Source organism: Macrobrachium nipponense, chromosome 17 (genome assembly GCF_015104395.2).
Source record: "Macrobrachium nipponense isolate FS-2020 chromosome 17, ASM1510439v2, whole genome shotgun sequence".
Classification (NCBI taxonomy): Eukaryota; Metazoa; Arthropoda; class Malacostraca; order Decapoda; family Palaemonidae; genus Macrobrachium; species Macrobrachium nipponense.
In genome coordinates this window covers 55669017-55686054 of record NC_087210.1, presented here as the reverse complement: position 1 = coordinate 55686054, position 17038 = coordinate 55669017, and the positions used below count along the sequence as shown (strand labels likewise).

The window sequence follows — 17038 nt, the reverse complement described above, 5'->3', positions numbered from 1 at the left end:
TATTTTTGGCATTCCATAGCATACCTGGAGAGTGGCTGCTAGCATAGGTACATGGCATTTAGAACATTCTTATCCTGAATGGTCCACTCTTTCAAGAGCTGTAAGGAATCTGTATAATCTGTCTTCATAATTGTTTTACTTATCGAGAATCAAATTGTCTTTGCTCTTCGATTGGCATAAACAAATGCCTTCGATAAGGATCTGAAAAGGTGCTACCTCATCTGGCAAAATTTCGCTCTGTCATAGTCAAGGACAGAAAAGATAAACGTGTTTGTTTCAGTGTTTATTTTCTAAACTTTCCCCTTCTTCAGCTAAAGTCTAACAATTTCCTTGAAGGGTGCAGGAATGAAGCTTTGCAGATAACTGCCCTTATGGACACCAAGAAGTCTCGCGGTAGGGGCACAGTTATCGATGGGTTGGAATAAAGTAAAAGGTCCGAAGATGCACTTAAAACAGCAAAGTCTCCCAATGCTCTGAAAAGGAAAGTAAATACGTCCATTATTGTCTTTGAAAATTACATAAATCTAGAGTAATGCATTCATGTATTCATGAAAAGCGTATTAAACTCATATACGAAACACTGTAGGCTAGTTAACGTCATTCGATAAAGCAACGTACGCAAAAAACATGAATTGGTAACATTTCTTTTTTTTTTAAGTCTTAATTTGTTTTTTAGTGACAACAATGAATTGAGTGAGCAGCCAGTTCCTTACCATAATCTTACCATATATCCCTCGTTGCCACAGCTACTTGCTTTGTACTTGACATCAACGACAGGGTCATCACTCCGGCAAGATTTTCCTTGTCGAAGAATTTGCACATATTGGTGGCTGTCTCTCCACCCATTGGGTTCACTTGGGGACCAAATTTGTTTTTGACGTGCTAGATAAGTATGAAAATAAACAATAAAATTATTCATAACAACATGAGCAGGAACAATTATGAAAATATAAAATTGCTCAACAAAAAATAAAAAGTTTATATCAGGAAAAGGAACGGCTTCAAAATAACTGGAATGATGTGATGATTGAAAAGGAGCATCTTTGCAGCATTGTTATTATTATTATTAAGTTTATTATTTTAATTATTACTAGTAGTTATTATTATTAAAATTTTTATTTTATTATTATTATTATTCATTATATAAAAAAAAGCATTCCCCACCTCTAAAAGCTTTCCAGGACAAATCCTTCTTAACAGTAGCGCAAGTCCCAAGAAAAGCCCTGGTCTCAAAGCCCTCGAATTCCTTCTCTACAAATCCACTGGTGGTCTTCAGGCGAAGATTTGTGAAGCACCTGGAGGAGAGACAACGAAAAGTAGGGATATTCCTATCAGCATCAGAAGAAACTTTGTTAGACTAATGTTTGGAGACCATCGGATAATGAACGGCTCTGCAAGCACAAGGGAACTGGAAGTCAGGTAGTTCCCCTTTGGACCAGTCGGTTACGTGCTCGACTACCGACCTCAGGGTCCGGGTTCGATTCTCCGTTCTGCCAACTCGAAATCAGAGGAATTTATTTTTTTGGTGATAGAAATTCATTTCTCGATGTGGTTCGGATCCCACAATAAGCTGTAGGTCCCTTTGCTAAGTAATCAATTGGTTCCTAGCCACGTAAAAATATCTAATCCTTCGGGCCAGCCCTAGGAGGAAGCTGTTAGTCAGGTCAGTGGTCTGGTAAAACTAAGATAAACTTTTTATGGACGCCAGGTTTTGTATCGGTTTGGAGAAACTTTAATCGCATAAATTTTTCTTCTTTTGCAAGGAAAAACTAGTTGTGTTTTTTATGAACAGCAGTGGCTGAACAAAACCAGATTCTTTAAAGGTTACAAATTTTCCTTGTAACTTCACTTGAGTCTAAATAGTTAAAAGGTTATCCTAAGGCTAACAAGGACTTTACTGACTTATTTTGCTTAGTAATGTATTGCCTTATTCACAGCAAGTTTGTGCGGTAAACGTCCGCTGAGGGTAAATGAAGGGACATTCGAAGAATAATGATACGGCTTACTCCAAATCAATTGTCAAATCCACACAGTCATAACACAGAAAATAAGAAATAAATATTTCTAAATACCTTATATTATCTCTCCTCCCAATATTAGCTGTGAGCGCTTTGGGTATGATCTTAAGATGCCTATTCGAAGGATCTGTAACCAGAGCTGGGCACTAAGTACTTTTAATGTACTTAAGTACTAAGTACTCAAGCAAAAAGTACTTAAGTACTAAGTACATTTTCTAAAAGTACTTAAGTACTAAGTACAATAAAGTACTTAAGTACATTTGTATCTATTGTATCACTAAATAATAATTGTTCAACCAGAAGTGGTATTTACTGAATAGTTACCTTTCCAGTTTCCTGCAATTATGAATTTAATACAGTTGTAAAAATAGTAAAGTGGTAAAAATAGTAAATAAATAAAATGAACTGACAGGTTACATTCATTTAATGCTGAAGATTATAGATGGTACATTTTCGAACAATAAAACTAAACCAAAAATAAACTTAGTTACTTTTTCATAAATAGCACCTTTTCTCACAAAAGACTTGAAGACTTATAGCTACTAATTGAATACAGATTTGTTAAATATTACTAGTATCACAAAAATATGAGTACTAAATTCTTTCACAACACAAAATACTATCTATTGTATCACTAAATAATAATTGTTCAACCAAGTGGTACTTATTGAATAGTTACCTTTCCAGTTTCCTGCAATTATGAATTTAATACAGTTTGCAGTGGAAATTTATGTTAGTGGAAGATAACTCAGGTGCAAAATTTATTATTAGCTCTTATTAACATTAAGTCGCTCAAATGTTTTGTCAGCCAATGAGGACCTCTTGGGTGTGAGGGTCATTCCAGCCACAGAAAAAAGCCTCTCAACTGGAGCAGACCGATGGTACTAGTTGTATTGTATCTTAAAAATAAAGATTTCACTAAGGGATATTTGGTTGAGGCTTTGAAAGATTCTTATCTTTATCCTTAAGGTGTTATAATTCGAGGATCTGCATATCAACTGACATGTGACCAGAAGGTTGACTAGCAGTTTCCTTTTTCCTTAAAACCAAAATAATCCTCTTCTTCTGATCCACTGTCGCTGAGTCTACTTAGAAGGAGGCAATGAAACAAAGTTCATTTGCAGATTCAATGAGCATCTTTTTAACAAGTTCTTTTTTTATTTTTCATGGCTCCATTTTGCACTAATTGTAACCCACCTCAACTTGAAGTAAGGGTGAGTGACAGTTGCCATTATGTGCACGTCCAGAGAGTCCTCCTTTAAATTTAAAAATTTTCCAAATCGTTCCTCAAATCCCTCAGAAATGGCAGAAAGAAGAGGTTTGCAGTACTTGAGAGCTTTGCTTTTGAAAGCGCCAAGTTTGTTTTCAACTGTTTAGGAGTGTTGGTATCAATTCGCCAAAGCAAATATCTTTTTTCCCCTGTAGGCGATCAATTGCTACTGCTATTGGAGTCAACGTTTCAACATACTCCGCTATAAATTTAATCTCTTTTAGTTTCAATGGCGGTAAACCCAGTTCTGTCATTAACTGGTGCAATTTCTCTGTTATTCAGCAGCAGCGCCGAGAGCGTCATACAAAGAATCCCATATGTTACACACGGTAAACGGATGACAACCTAGCCTGTTCTTGATTATTCTGCCGATTTTTGAGTAGCTATGTTAAAATACTTTCAAAACATATGGATTAGGATAATTTAGATGGGATTACGCATTATTGCGTACATCACAAACAAGGAACTGCACAGATTTTGATTGTTCTAGAGCAGTTTAAACAGTCTTTGAACGTCTCAGTTACGCACGTCAGTGTTAGTGAAATTCAACTCTACAGACTATGCATAACATGATCATAGCTATTATTGAATTTACTCAAGTATGTAAAAAAAATCATATAGAACTAAATAAATAACAATTTTATAAAATATTTAATGCAAAGTACTTAAGTACTGTACTTAAGTACTCATTTCTCTAAAAGTACTTGAAGTACATTTTTAAAGTACACAAATGTACTTAAGTACTTTTGTAAACTTAAGTACTCTGCCCACTCTGTCTTGTAAACTAACTTTCGAAAGGTATCTTGGCTTATATAACTTAACACCATCGGTAATATATTGTTCAGCACTCTTACATACTTTTGGAGGCCCAGTCTTGGTGGCCTGATGAGTCTCAATACATACGTGAAACGTTATTCTAACTGACAGGCATCCATTGCAACCTAATATTATAGGAATAATCATGCCCGGGGTGAGAGGAGATGTCGCAGTTTTCCTTGTGTCTTGAGTCGATTATGATTAATAGAATCGCAGTTGCCCACTCCGTTAATAGTACAACTGTTCACGAGTTTCTTGAAATACACCCCATATTCATGAATAGTGAGACATTATTGAACTTTTTAATAATTTATCTGCGTGATAAGGAATGACCAAGATATATTGATAAATTGAAATACACAAATTAGCGTGATTCCAAATTAAAAGTCAGCGACAAAAAACAAGCCTAAACTCACGTGCGTTTTGCAGATGCCACATGCAGCCCCAGTGTCACTGCTACGAGCACAAATGTAGATGGACGAAGAAGCATGTTGATCTGCGTATTAAAAGAGAAATGTATTTGCACACAAAACTACAAGCACAATCAGTGTTTGATATATATTATATATATATATATATATATATATATATATATATATATATATATATATATATATATATATATAGTAGATATGCCATTAATCTGGTTTCGAATAAGAGTTCTTTGAAGTTAAAATCACTCGATGTCATGTTGGCAACTTCGCAGTTATTTGATGAAAAAGTCAGTCAGTATATATTTGAGATCTGTTTTAACTTACTGCTAGCAGTCAATACCTGATGAAGAAGTCGGCGACGACCAAGTTGCTTTACCGCGATCGAACTACAAAGAACACCAGCGACGGCCACTTTTATATCGACGGAGCGTCGTCAGTTCCGCTAAAATCTACTCTGAGACCGAGAGACGAGATATTGTTGTGCAGCAATTAGGAGAATTCCTGAGGTATAATCCTGGAAAATGCCGAAATTCGTCATCTTGTTGTCACATTGGGGATGATTTAGTCTATTAACTTCAAGGCTGTGAGTCACCAAAATCCACTCTTTTTGATAAACGATTTAATGTTAAAATGTCTCTTGACTTATATAGTCAGACTGGATATCCTTCTGTCTGTCTGTCAATCTATCTATCTCGTATTCTACTTTTCTTTCGACAAAATGAAAACATTAAATAGGGCCACTATTTTACTCTATGCAATTTAATCTGAAGTAAAATATACATATATATATATATATATATATATATATATATTATATATATTATATATATATATAATATGTATATACTATATATATATATATATATATATATATATATATATATATATATTTTCATATATATATATGTTTCATATTTATGTATATAGTGTGTATAAATATATATATATATATATATATATATGTATATATATATATATATATATATATATATATATATATATATATATATATATATATATATATATATATATATATATATGGGCTATCGTTTATTTAATGGTAAAACGAACACTTTTCACTGTGTAAAGAATATAAAAAAAGTTCTTCTATTTTCTTTAACTGATTCGAATCAGAGAATGAAAAATCTCTCAGAACTTCTTAGAATTTCTTCTTTGCTCCCTAACGTTTTCCATTGACATCATTGGCCTTGGCAGCCTAGTTGACAATCATGTCGATGGAAAACGTTACGGAGCAAAGGAACAATTCTGACAAGATCTGAGAGATCTTTCATCCTCTGATTGAAATCAAATAGCAAATAGAACCTTTTTTATATTCTTCACAAAGTGAAAAGTGTTCGTTTTACCATAAAATCACGATAGGCCATAGGATATATATATATATATATATAATATATATATATATATATATTATATATATATATCTATATATATTATATAATAATATATATATATATATATATATATATATATGATATATATATATTATTATATATATATATATATATATATATATATTATATATATCTGAATATATATGATTATATATTATATATATATCTATGATATTCTATATATAGATATATAGTATATATATATATTATATATATCATAGTATGATATATAGATTATTATAATAGATTAGATAGAGATTATATATATACTATATATATAGAAGATATAGAATATATATAATATATTATATGATAGTATGGAGATATATATAGATTATATTATCTATTATAGATATTAGATATATATATATCTCTATATTTAGATTAGTATATATTTATAGGATATATATTATAATATATATTATATATATATATATATATATTATATATATATTAGATATATATATATAGAATTTATCTATCATATTATATATATATATATATATAGATATTATATATATATATTATATATATATATATATCTTTCTATATATATTATTATATATAGATATATATATATATATTTATATATATATAAAGCTATAAATAAACCACGAAGGAAAGATAAACAACGGAGTTTTCTACAAGATCTTTCGACTCACCGGCCTTTACTTGGCAGACAAACTGACTTACATGAGAAATTGAGAGTACAGGAAAGGTCGTAAAAGTGACAGATAGGGATCATAACGAGATTAGTACCTGGAATCCAACACACCTGGAGAATGACTAACCTTTCCAACAGCATAAACATGGGTACAATTTAAGAACAAAAAGATTAAGTCCAACTGTTCAGACACAGGGACAAGACAATTAAAGGATTATACAGGGCGACAGCTGACCACATTCAGATCTTTGGTAAACAAAAACTTATTCACAAAACATATTAAACATACATATACAAAGAAAATATCTCTAAGGCAACTAATTTGTATTTAAGTCTGTAATTATATCTTTGAGGTCATTCTTAAACATGTTACAAATACAAGGGTCTAAATGAAACAGGCCACGACTAATATTAAAATTATAATGGGAATAAGTTGTATTATGGCAGATTCTAAAAGATTTCGTGATAAGACCTCTTTTTGATCTTGCAATTACTGAACTACCATCCAATTTATCCGTGGTTGTTTTTACTTAAATGAATGAATATTGCATTAGATGTTTGCCCAGTTTTGACAGAATATTTATGCTGTTTTAATCTTACTTCTAAGCCCTTGCTCGACTGTCAGAGATAAAAGGAGTGGCAATCCATACATGGATTTTATATATTATCTTGTTCCTTTCCCTGAGGCCCATTCTTTTATTAACATTCCTTTTAGTGTGTTATTATAGGAAAAAACAAGGTTGACCTTAAAGGCTTTTAACAATTATTTCATGGTTTCAAATCTGTTAATCAAAATAAGGCAAACTGAGAATGTTCTTAACATTTTCTTTCTCCATGTTACTTACACTAAAAAACTTTTTGTGGGCTTTATTATAGCAAATATATGTGAAGGATAACTATAAATTTCTTTCCCCATTTTTTCTTATGTATTCAATTTCTTGATCCAAATATTGGCGTCTGACAATGCGCAATACTCGTAAAAACATAGAAGAAAACTTCATATTTTGATATTAAGATGGTGGCCTGAATAAAAATGAACATAGGTTAAGTTGTTGGTTGGTTTCCTATAAATATGAATTTACATTGAAATGATTCTCTATGTATCAAACCATCTAAGAAAGGGAGGCAATTGTGTTTTTCCAATTCTAGAGTAAACTTAATCGATGGTACCTGGTTATTTTATTTAGAGAGTAAATCATTTACTTCAATACCAGCAGCCAGAACAGCTAAAATACCTTCAATATATCTGTACCACTTTTATAAATGATATTAGGTAAATAGCGTTTTTCAATTAATTCCATGTTCAAGTTTGAGAGGAGTGGTGATAAAGGGTTGCCCATTACCATGCCAAATATTTGTTGATAAAATTCACCATTAGATATGAACTTACAATCACAAATGCACAACCTAGTGAGTGAAATAATGTGATTACAGGTAGAGGTAATTCATGCTGAGTTAGTTCATTACTAAGATATTCTAAAATAGAGGCTATAGGGACTTTAGTAAAAAGAGCACATACATCAAAACTAACGAATCTATCAGTGAAGCAAAGAGTAATTTTGTTTAATTTATTAATTAAATCTAGAGAATAATATATATTTGAAGAAATCGGAGATGGTTCCAAGTAACGGGGACAAGATCTTAGTGATATATTTCGAAAGTTTATATGAAATTCAGCCAACAGTACTGATAATAGGCCGCATAGGGTTATTTTTCTTTGTGCGTTTTGACTAATCCGTACAGGTAAGGTAGCGAAGGATATTTGACTGAATTTGCCAAGTATTTGTCCATTAAGGGATTTTTTTCACTGTGCTATTAAAGTTTTTTATGACTTGATCAAGGGGATTTTTTGTAAGTTTTTTATAAGTCACATCATCATCCATAGGGCTTGCATACGTGATATGGAGTTAGCTTTATCTAAAATTACTATACTATTTGACTTATCAGCTTTTGCAGTGTGGATAGTATTGTTCTTTTTAAGATTGGTCAAACCTTTCTTATAGCGAGCAGTTAAGTTACTTTCATGCTTAACATTGGGAGCTCTGTAAACAATACCTTTAATTATGTCACCATGATTTTGAAGAAGATCAAAATATTTTTCAAATTTACTTAGGGATGACCTTCTGCTTTAATGACACGATCATTAAAGCAGAAGGTCAACTCGTTATAAAGAAAGATAAACCATATCCAAGCGCACTCAGAACATTTTCACTATTTGTTTACTTGATAGGTTTACAACACAATCTTGACGTGCAACAATTAATCCAATCCACTGCTATCAACTAAGATTTTTGAGTTTTCTGTCGAGTGTCCTCTTTAGGGCATCTGTTGTCCTACGCAGTTTTCGTAAATTTCCTGTCGCAGCGAGTCCTTCCAATCAGCAGGGATAGAATGATTGAAAGAGATCATTGTTTTTTCCAATTCCTTGAATTTTTCTTTCTCTTAACATCATGGCACTAAATTCGTTGAATGGGTGATTGTCATACCTTCTTAAACGGCTTGGCAGCAAGAATTTATGGAGCACTTGTTCAGATAGGCACCTATTCAGGAACTTTAGTTGAATTCTGGTCGAATGTGCATTTGAGATTGTAAGTTTTATTCAATGGTGAATTTTATCAACAAATATTTGGCATGGCTATTTACCTAATGTCATTTATATTCCTTTAAAGTGGTATAGATATGTTGAAGATATTTTAGCTGTTCTGCCTGCTGGTATTAAAGTAAATGATTTACTCTCTAAATTAAATAACAAATAGGTACCATTGATTAAGTTTACTCTAGAATTGGAAAAAGACATTGCCTCCCTTTCTTAGATGCTTTGATACATAGAGAACCATTTCAATGTAAATTCAGTATTTATAGGAAACCAACCAACAACTTAACCTATGTTCATTTCTATTCAGGCCACCCACCATCTTAACATCAAAATATAAATTTTTTTTCTATGTTTTTACAAGCATTGCGCATTGTTAGACCATAATATTTGGATCAAGAAATTGAATACATAAGAAAAATATTAGATATTTGCTATAATAAAGCCCACAAAAAGTTTTATAGTGTAAGTAACATGGAGAAAGAAAATTCTAAGAACATTCTCAGTTTGCCTTATTTTAACGGATTTGAAACCATGAAATAATTGTTAAAAACTTTTCAGGTCAACCTTGTTTTTCCTCTAATAACACACTAAAAGGAATGTTAATAAAAGAATGGCCTCAGGGAAAGCAACAACATAATATATAAAATTCCATGTATGGACTGCCCCTCCTTTTATCTCGGACAGTCGAGCAAGGGCTTAGAAGTAAGATTAAAACAGCATAAATATTCTGTCAAAACTGGGCAAACATCTAATGCAATATTCATTCATTTAACGTGAAAACAACCACCGGATAAATTGGATTGGTAAGTTCAGTAATTGCAAGGTCAAAAGATGTCTTATCACGAAATCTTTTAGAATCTGCCATAATACACTTACTTCCCATTATAATTTTAATATTAGTCGTGGCCTGTTTCATTTAGACCCTTGTATTTGTAATATGTTTAAGAATGACCTCAAAGTATATTTACAGACTTAAATACAAATTAGTTGCCTTAGAGATATTTTCTTTGTATATGTATGTTTAATATGTTTTGTGGATAAGTTTTTGTTTACCAAAGATCTGAATGTGGTCAGCTGTCGCCCTGTATAATCCTTTAATTGTCTTGTCCCTGTGTCTGAGCAGTTGGACTTAATCTTTTTGTTCTTAAATTGTACCCATGTTTATGCTTGTTTGGAAAGGTTAGTCATTCTCCAGGTGTGTTGGATTCCAGGTACTAATCTCGTTTTGATCCCTATCTGTCACTTTTACGACCTTTCCTGTACTCTCAATTTCTCATGTAAGTCAGTTTGAATTGAATTGAATATGGAATTTAGGCCATTCAGCGCTGAAATGGAAAGTGACAGTAAAAGGGTTGATAGGTGAAACAGGAGGAAACCCTCGCAGTTTCACTATAAAGCAATTGTTGGAGGAGAGGGGGTAAATTAAGACTGGAAGAAAGAGAATATGAAAGGAGGTACAGTCAAAGGAATGAAAGAGGGTGCAGCTAGGGGCCGAAGGCGCGCTGCAAAGAACCTTAAGTAATGCCTACAGTGCACCGCATGAGGTGCACTGACGGCACTACCCCCTACAAGAGGGTAAGTCAGTTTGTCTGTAAGTAAAGGATGTAGAGTCGAAAAATCTTGCAGACACTCCGTCGTTTATCTTTCCTCTGGGGCTTCACCTTTACTTAAGATTTATCATGCTCCAAACTTTCGTGATTCAGTTATATATATATATATATATATATATATATATATATATATATATATATATATATTACTTCAAATTAAGTTTCATTGTATAATATTGTGGCCCTATTTAATGTTTTCATTTTTGTCGAGAGAAGAGTAGAATACGAGATAGATAGATTGATAGACAGACAGAAGGATATCCAGTAGTGGTGGAATTTTGTTTATTCACAGCCTTGAAGTTAATAGACTAAATCATCCCCAATGTGACAACAAGATGACGAATTTCGGCATTTTCCAGGATTATACCTCAGGAATTTCTCCTAATTGCTGCGCAACAATATCTCGTCTCTCGGTCTCAGAGTAGATTTTAGCGGAACTGACGACGCTCCGTCGATATAAAAGTGGCCGTCGGCTGGTGTTCTTTGTAGTTCGATCGCGGTAAAGCAACTTGGTCGTCGCCGACTTCTTCATCAGGTATTGACTGCTAGCAGTAAGTAAAACAGATCTCAAATATATACTGACTGACTTTTTCATCAAATAACTGCGAAGTTGCCAACATGACATCGAGTGATTTTAACTTCAAAGAACTCTTATTCGAAACCAGATATTAATGGCATATCATACTATATATATATATATATATATATATATATAATATATATATATATGTATATAGTATATTATAATATATATATATAATTATATATATAATATACAACACGTGATTGTGCTTGTAGTTTTGTGTGCAAATACATTTCTCTTTTTAATACGCAGATCAACATGCTTCTTCGTCCATCTACATTTGTGCTCGTAGCAGTGACACTGGGCTGCATGTGGCATCTGCAAAACGCACGTGAGTTTAGGCTTGTTTTTTTGTCGCTGACTTTTAATTTGGAATCACGCTAATTTGTGTATTTCATTTATCAATAGATCTTGTCATTCCTTATCACGCAGATGAATTATTTAAAAGTTCAATAATGTCCCACTATTCATGAAAAATGGTGTATTTTTAAGAAACTCGTTAATAGTTGTACTATTAACGGAGTGGGCAACTGCGATTCTATTAATCCCAATTATAATCGACTCAAGACACAAGGAAAACTGTGACAACATCTCTCACCCCGGGCAGGATTATTCCTATAATATTCAGGGTTGCAATGGATGCCTGTCCAGTTTAGATAACGTTTCACGTATGTATTGAGACTCATCAGGCCACCAAGACTGGGCCTCCGACGTATGTAAGAGTGCTGAACAATATATTACCGATGGTGTTAAGTTATATGAGCCAAGATACCTTTCGAAAGTTAGTTACAGAGCCTTCGAATACGAATCTTAAGATCATACCCAAAGCGCTCACAGCTAATATTGGGAGGAGAGATAATATAAGGTATTTAGAAATATTTATTTCTTATTTTCTGTGTTATGACTGTGTGGATTTGACAATTGATTTGGAGTAAGCCGTATCATTATTCTTCGAATGTCCCTTCTTTACCTCAGCCTTCGATAAGGATCTGAAAAGGTGCTACCTCATCTGCAAAATTTCGCTGTCATAGTCAAGGACAGAAAAGATAAACGTGTTTTGTTTCAGTGTTTATTTTTCTAAACTTTCCCCTTCTTCAGCTAAAGTCTAACATTTCCTTGAAGGGTGCGGAATGAAGCTTTGCAGATAACTGCCCTTATGGACACCAAGAAGGTCTCGCGGTAGGGGCACAGTTATCGATGGGTTGGAATAAAGTAAAAGGTCACCGAAGATGCACTTAAAACAGCAAAGTCCTCCCAATGCTCTGAAAAGGAAAGTAAATACGTCCATTATTGTCTTTGAAAATTACATAAATCTAGAGTAATGCATTCATGTATTCATGATAAAAGCGTATTAAAACTCATATACGAAACACTGTAGGCTAGTTAACGTCATTCGAAGAAAACAACGTTACGCAAAAACATGAATTGTAACATTTCTTTTTTTTTTTAAGTCTTAATTTGTTTTTAGTGACAACAATGATTAGTGAGCAGCCAGTTCCTGTCTTACCATATATCCCTCGTTGCCACAGCTACTTGCTTTGTACTTGACATCAACGACAGGGTCATCACTCGCAAGATTTCCTTGTCGAAGAATTTTGCACATATTGGTGGCTGTCTCTCCACCCATTGGGTTCACTTGGGGACCAAAATTTGTTTTGACGTGCTAGATAAGTATGAAAACAAACAATAAACTTATTCAAAACAACATGAGCAGAAAAAAATTATGAAAACATAACATTGCCCAACAAAAAATAAAATTATATCAGGAAGGAAAAGGCTTCAAAATAACTGGAATGATGTGATGATTGAAAAGGAGCATCTTGCAGATTGTTATTATTATTATTATTATTATTATTATTATTATTATTATTATTATTATTATTATTATTATTATTATTATTATAAAAAAAGCATTCCCTTCCCCACCTCTAAAAGCTTTCCAGGACAATCCTTCTTAACAGTAGCGCAAGTCCCAAGAAAGCCCTGGTCTCAAAGCCCTCGATTCCTTCTCTACAAATCCACTGGTGGTCTTCAGGCGAAGACTTGTGAAGCACCTGGAGGAGAGACAACGAAAAGTAGGGATATTCCTGTCAGCATCAGAAGAAACTCTGTTAGGCTAATGTTTGGAAACCATCGGAGAATGAACGGCTCTGCAAGCACAAGGGAACTGGAAGTCAGGTAGTTCCCCTTTGGACCAGTCGGTTACGTGCTCGACTACCGACCTCAGGGTCCGGGTTCGAATCTCCGTTCTGCCAACTCGAAATCAGAGGAATTTATTTTTGGTGATAGAAATTCATTTCTCGATGTGGTTCGGATCCCACAATAAGCTGTAGGTCCCTTTGCTAAGTAATCAATTGGTTCCTAGCCACGCAAAAATATCTAATCCTACGGGCCAGCCCTAGGAGAGCTGTTAGTCAGCTCAGTGGTCTGGTAAAACTAAGATAAACTTTTTATGGACGCCAGGTTTTGTATCGGTTTGGAGAAACTTTAATCACATAAATTTGTCTTCTTTTGCAAGGAAAAACTAGTTGTGTTTTTATGAACAGCAGTGGCTGAACAAAACCAGATCTTTAAAGGCTACAAATTTCCTTGTAACTTCACTTGAGTCTAAATAGTTAAAAGGTTATCCTAAGGCTAACAAGGACTTTACTGACTTATTTTGCTTAGTAATTTATTGCCTTATTGACATTAAGTTTGTGCGGTAAACTTCCGCTGAGGGTAAATGAAGGGACATTCGAAGAATAATGATACGGCTTACTCCAAATCAATTGTCAAATCCACACAGTCATAACACAGAAAATAAGAAATAAATATTTCTAAATACCTTATATTATCTCTCCTCCCAATATTAGCTGTGAGCGCTTTGGGTATGATCTTAAGATTCGTATTCGAAGGCTCTGTAACTAACTTTCGAAAGGTATCTTGGCTCATATAACTTAACACCATCGGTAATATATTGTTCAGCACTCTTACATACGTTGGAGGCCCAGTCTTGGTGGCCTGATGAGTCTCAATACATACGTGAAACGTTATTCTAACTGACAGGCATCCATTGCAACCCTGATATTATAGGAATAATCCTGCCCCGGGGTGAGAGATGTTGTCGCAGTTTTCCTTGTGTCTTGAGTCGATTATGATTAATAGAATCGCAGTTGCCCACTCCGTTAATAGTACAACTATTAACGAGTTTCTTAAAAATACACCCCATTTTTCATGAATAGTGGGACATTATTGAACTTTTAAATAATTCATCTGCGTGATAAGGAATGACCAAGATATATTGATAAATTGAAATACACAAATTAGCGTGATTCCAAATTAAAAGTCAGCGACAAAAAACAAGCCTAAACTCACGTGCGTTTTGCAGATGCCACATGCAGCCCCAGTGTCACTGCTACGAGCACAAATGTAGATGGACGAAGAAGCATGTTGATCTGCGTATTAAAAGAGAAATGTATTTGCACACAAAACTACAAGCACAATCACGTGTTTTGTATATATATATATTATATATCTATATATATATATATATATATATAGATATATATATATATATATATATATATAGATATATAGTATGATATGCCATTAATATCTGGTTTCGAATAAGAGGTTCTTTGAAGTTAAAATCACTCGATGTCATGTTGGCAACTTCGCAGTTATTTGATGAAAAAGTCAGTCGGTATATATTTGAGATCTGTTTTTACTTACTGCTAGCAGTCAATACCTGATGAAGAAGTCGGCGACGACCAAGTTGCTTTACCGCGATCGAACTACAAAGAACACAGCCGACGGCCACTTTTATATCGACGGAGCGTCGTCAGTTCCGCTAAAATCTACTCTGAGACCGAGAGACGAGATATTGTTGCGCAGCAATTAGGAGAATTCCTGAGGTATAATCCTGGAAAATGCCGAAATTCGTCATCTTGTTGTCACATTGGGGATGATTTAGTCTATTAACTTCAAGGCTGTGAATAAACAAAATTCCTTACCACTACTGGATATCCTTCTGTCTGTCTATCAATCTATCTATCTCGTATTCTACTCTTCTCTCGACAAAAATGAAAACATTAAATAGGGCCACAATATTATACAATGAAACTTAATTTGAAGTAATATATATATATATATATATATATATATATATATATATATATATATATATATAACTGAATCACGAAAGTTTGGAGCATGATAAATCCTTAAGTAAAGGTGAAGCCCCAGAGGAAAGATAAACGACGGAGTGTCTGCAAGATTTTTCGACTCTACATCCTTTACTTACCAGACAAACTGACTTACCCTTGTAGGGGGGTAGTGCCGTCAGTGCACCTCATGCGGTGCACTGTAGGCATTACTTAAGGTTCTTTGCAGCGCGCCTTCGGCCCCTAGCTGCACCCCTCTTTCGTTCCTTTGACTGTACCTCCTTTCATATTCTCTTTCTTCCAGTCTTAATTTACCCCCTCTCCTAACAATTGCTTTATAGTGAAACTGCGAGGGTTTCCTCCTGTTTCACCTATCAACCCTTTTACTGTCACTTTCCATTTCAGCGCTGAATGGCCTAAATTCCATATTCAATTCAATTCAAACTGACTTACATGAGAAATTGAGAGTACAGGAAAGGTCGTAAAAGTGACAGATAGGGATCAAAACGAGATTAGTACCTGGAATCCACACACCTGGAGAATGACTAACCTTTCCAAACAAGCATAACATGGGTACAATTTAAGAACAAAAAGATTAAGTCCAACTGCTCAGACACAGGGACAAGACAATTAAAGGATTATACAGGGCGACAGCTGACCACATTCAGATCTTTGGTAAACAAAAACTTATTCACAAAACATATTAAACATACATATACAAAGAAAATATCTCTAAGGCAACTAATTTGTATTTAAGTCTGTAAATATATCTTTGAGGTCATTCTTAAACATATTACAAATACAAGGGTCTAAATGAAACAGGCCACGACTAATATTAAAATTATAATGGGAAGTAAGTTGTATTATGGCAGATTCTAAAAGATTTCGTGATAAGACATCTTTTGACCTTGCAATTACTGAACTACCAATCCAATTTATCCGGTGGTTGTTTTCACTTAAATGAATGAATATTGCATTAGATGTTTGCCCAGTTTTGACAGAATATTTATGCTGTTTTAATCTTACTTCTAAGCCCTTGCTCGACTGTCCGAGATAAAAGGAGGGGCAGTCCATACATGGAATTTTATATATTATGTTGTTGCTTCCCTGAGGCCATTCTTTATTAACATTCCTTTTAGTGTGTTATTAGAGGAAAAACAAGGTTGACCTGAAAAGTTTTTAACAATTATTTCATGGTTTCAAATCCGTTAAAATAAGGCAAACTGAGAATGTTCTTAGAATTTTCTTTCTCCATGTTACTTACACTATAAAACTTTTTGTGGGCTTTATTATAGCAATATCTAATATTTTTCTTATGTATTCAATTTCTTGATCCAAATATTATGGTCTAACAATGCGCAATGCTTGTAAAAACATAGAAAAAAATTTATATTTTGATGTTAAGATGGTGGCCTGAATAGAAATGAACATAGGTTAAGTTGTTGGTTGGTTTCCTATAAATACTGAATTTACATTGAAATGGTTCTCTATGT

General features: G+C 33.6%; 1 protein-coding gene and 1 long non-coding RNA gene across 2 annotated transcripts in view; both read right to left on the bottom strand.

Annotated features, from left to right (window-relative positions):
- Positions 1–311: 311 nt before the first annotated feature.
- The window catches only part of LOC135195916 (uncharacterized), a 265806-nt gene continuing 249079 nt past the window's right edge, over positions 312–17038 (bottom strand). The window contains exons 3-5 of the mRNA XM_064222420.1: positions 1165–1295; positions 725–882; positions 312–473 (exon numbers count right to left, since the gene is read on the bottom strand). Coding sequence (XP_064078490.1) covers positions 312–473; positions 725–882; positions 1165–1295 — 451 coding nt within the window. The remainder of the gene's footprint in view (positions 474–724; positions 883–1164; positions 1296–17038) is intronic.
- LOC135196039 (uncharacterized) lies at positions 13332–15277 on the bottom strand. Its single transcript, XR_010310291.1, has 3 exons — positions 15115–15277; positions 14758–14837; positions 13332–13457 (listed from the first exon to the last, which is right to left on the bottom strand). It is a non-coding gene; the product is annotated as an uncharacterized LOC135196039 (long non-coding RNA).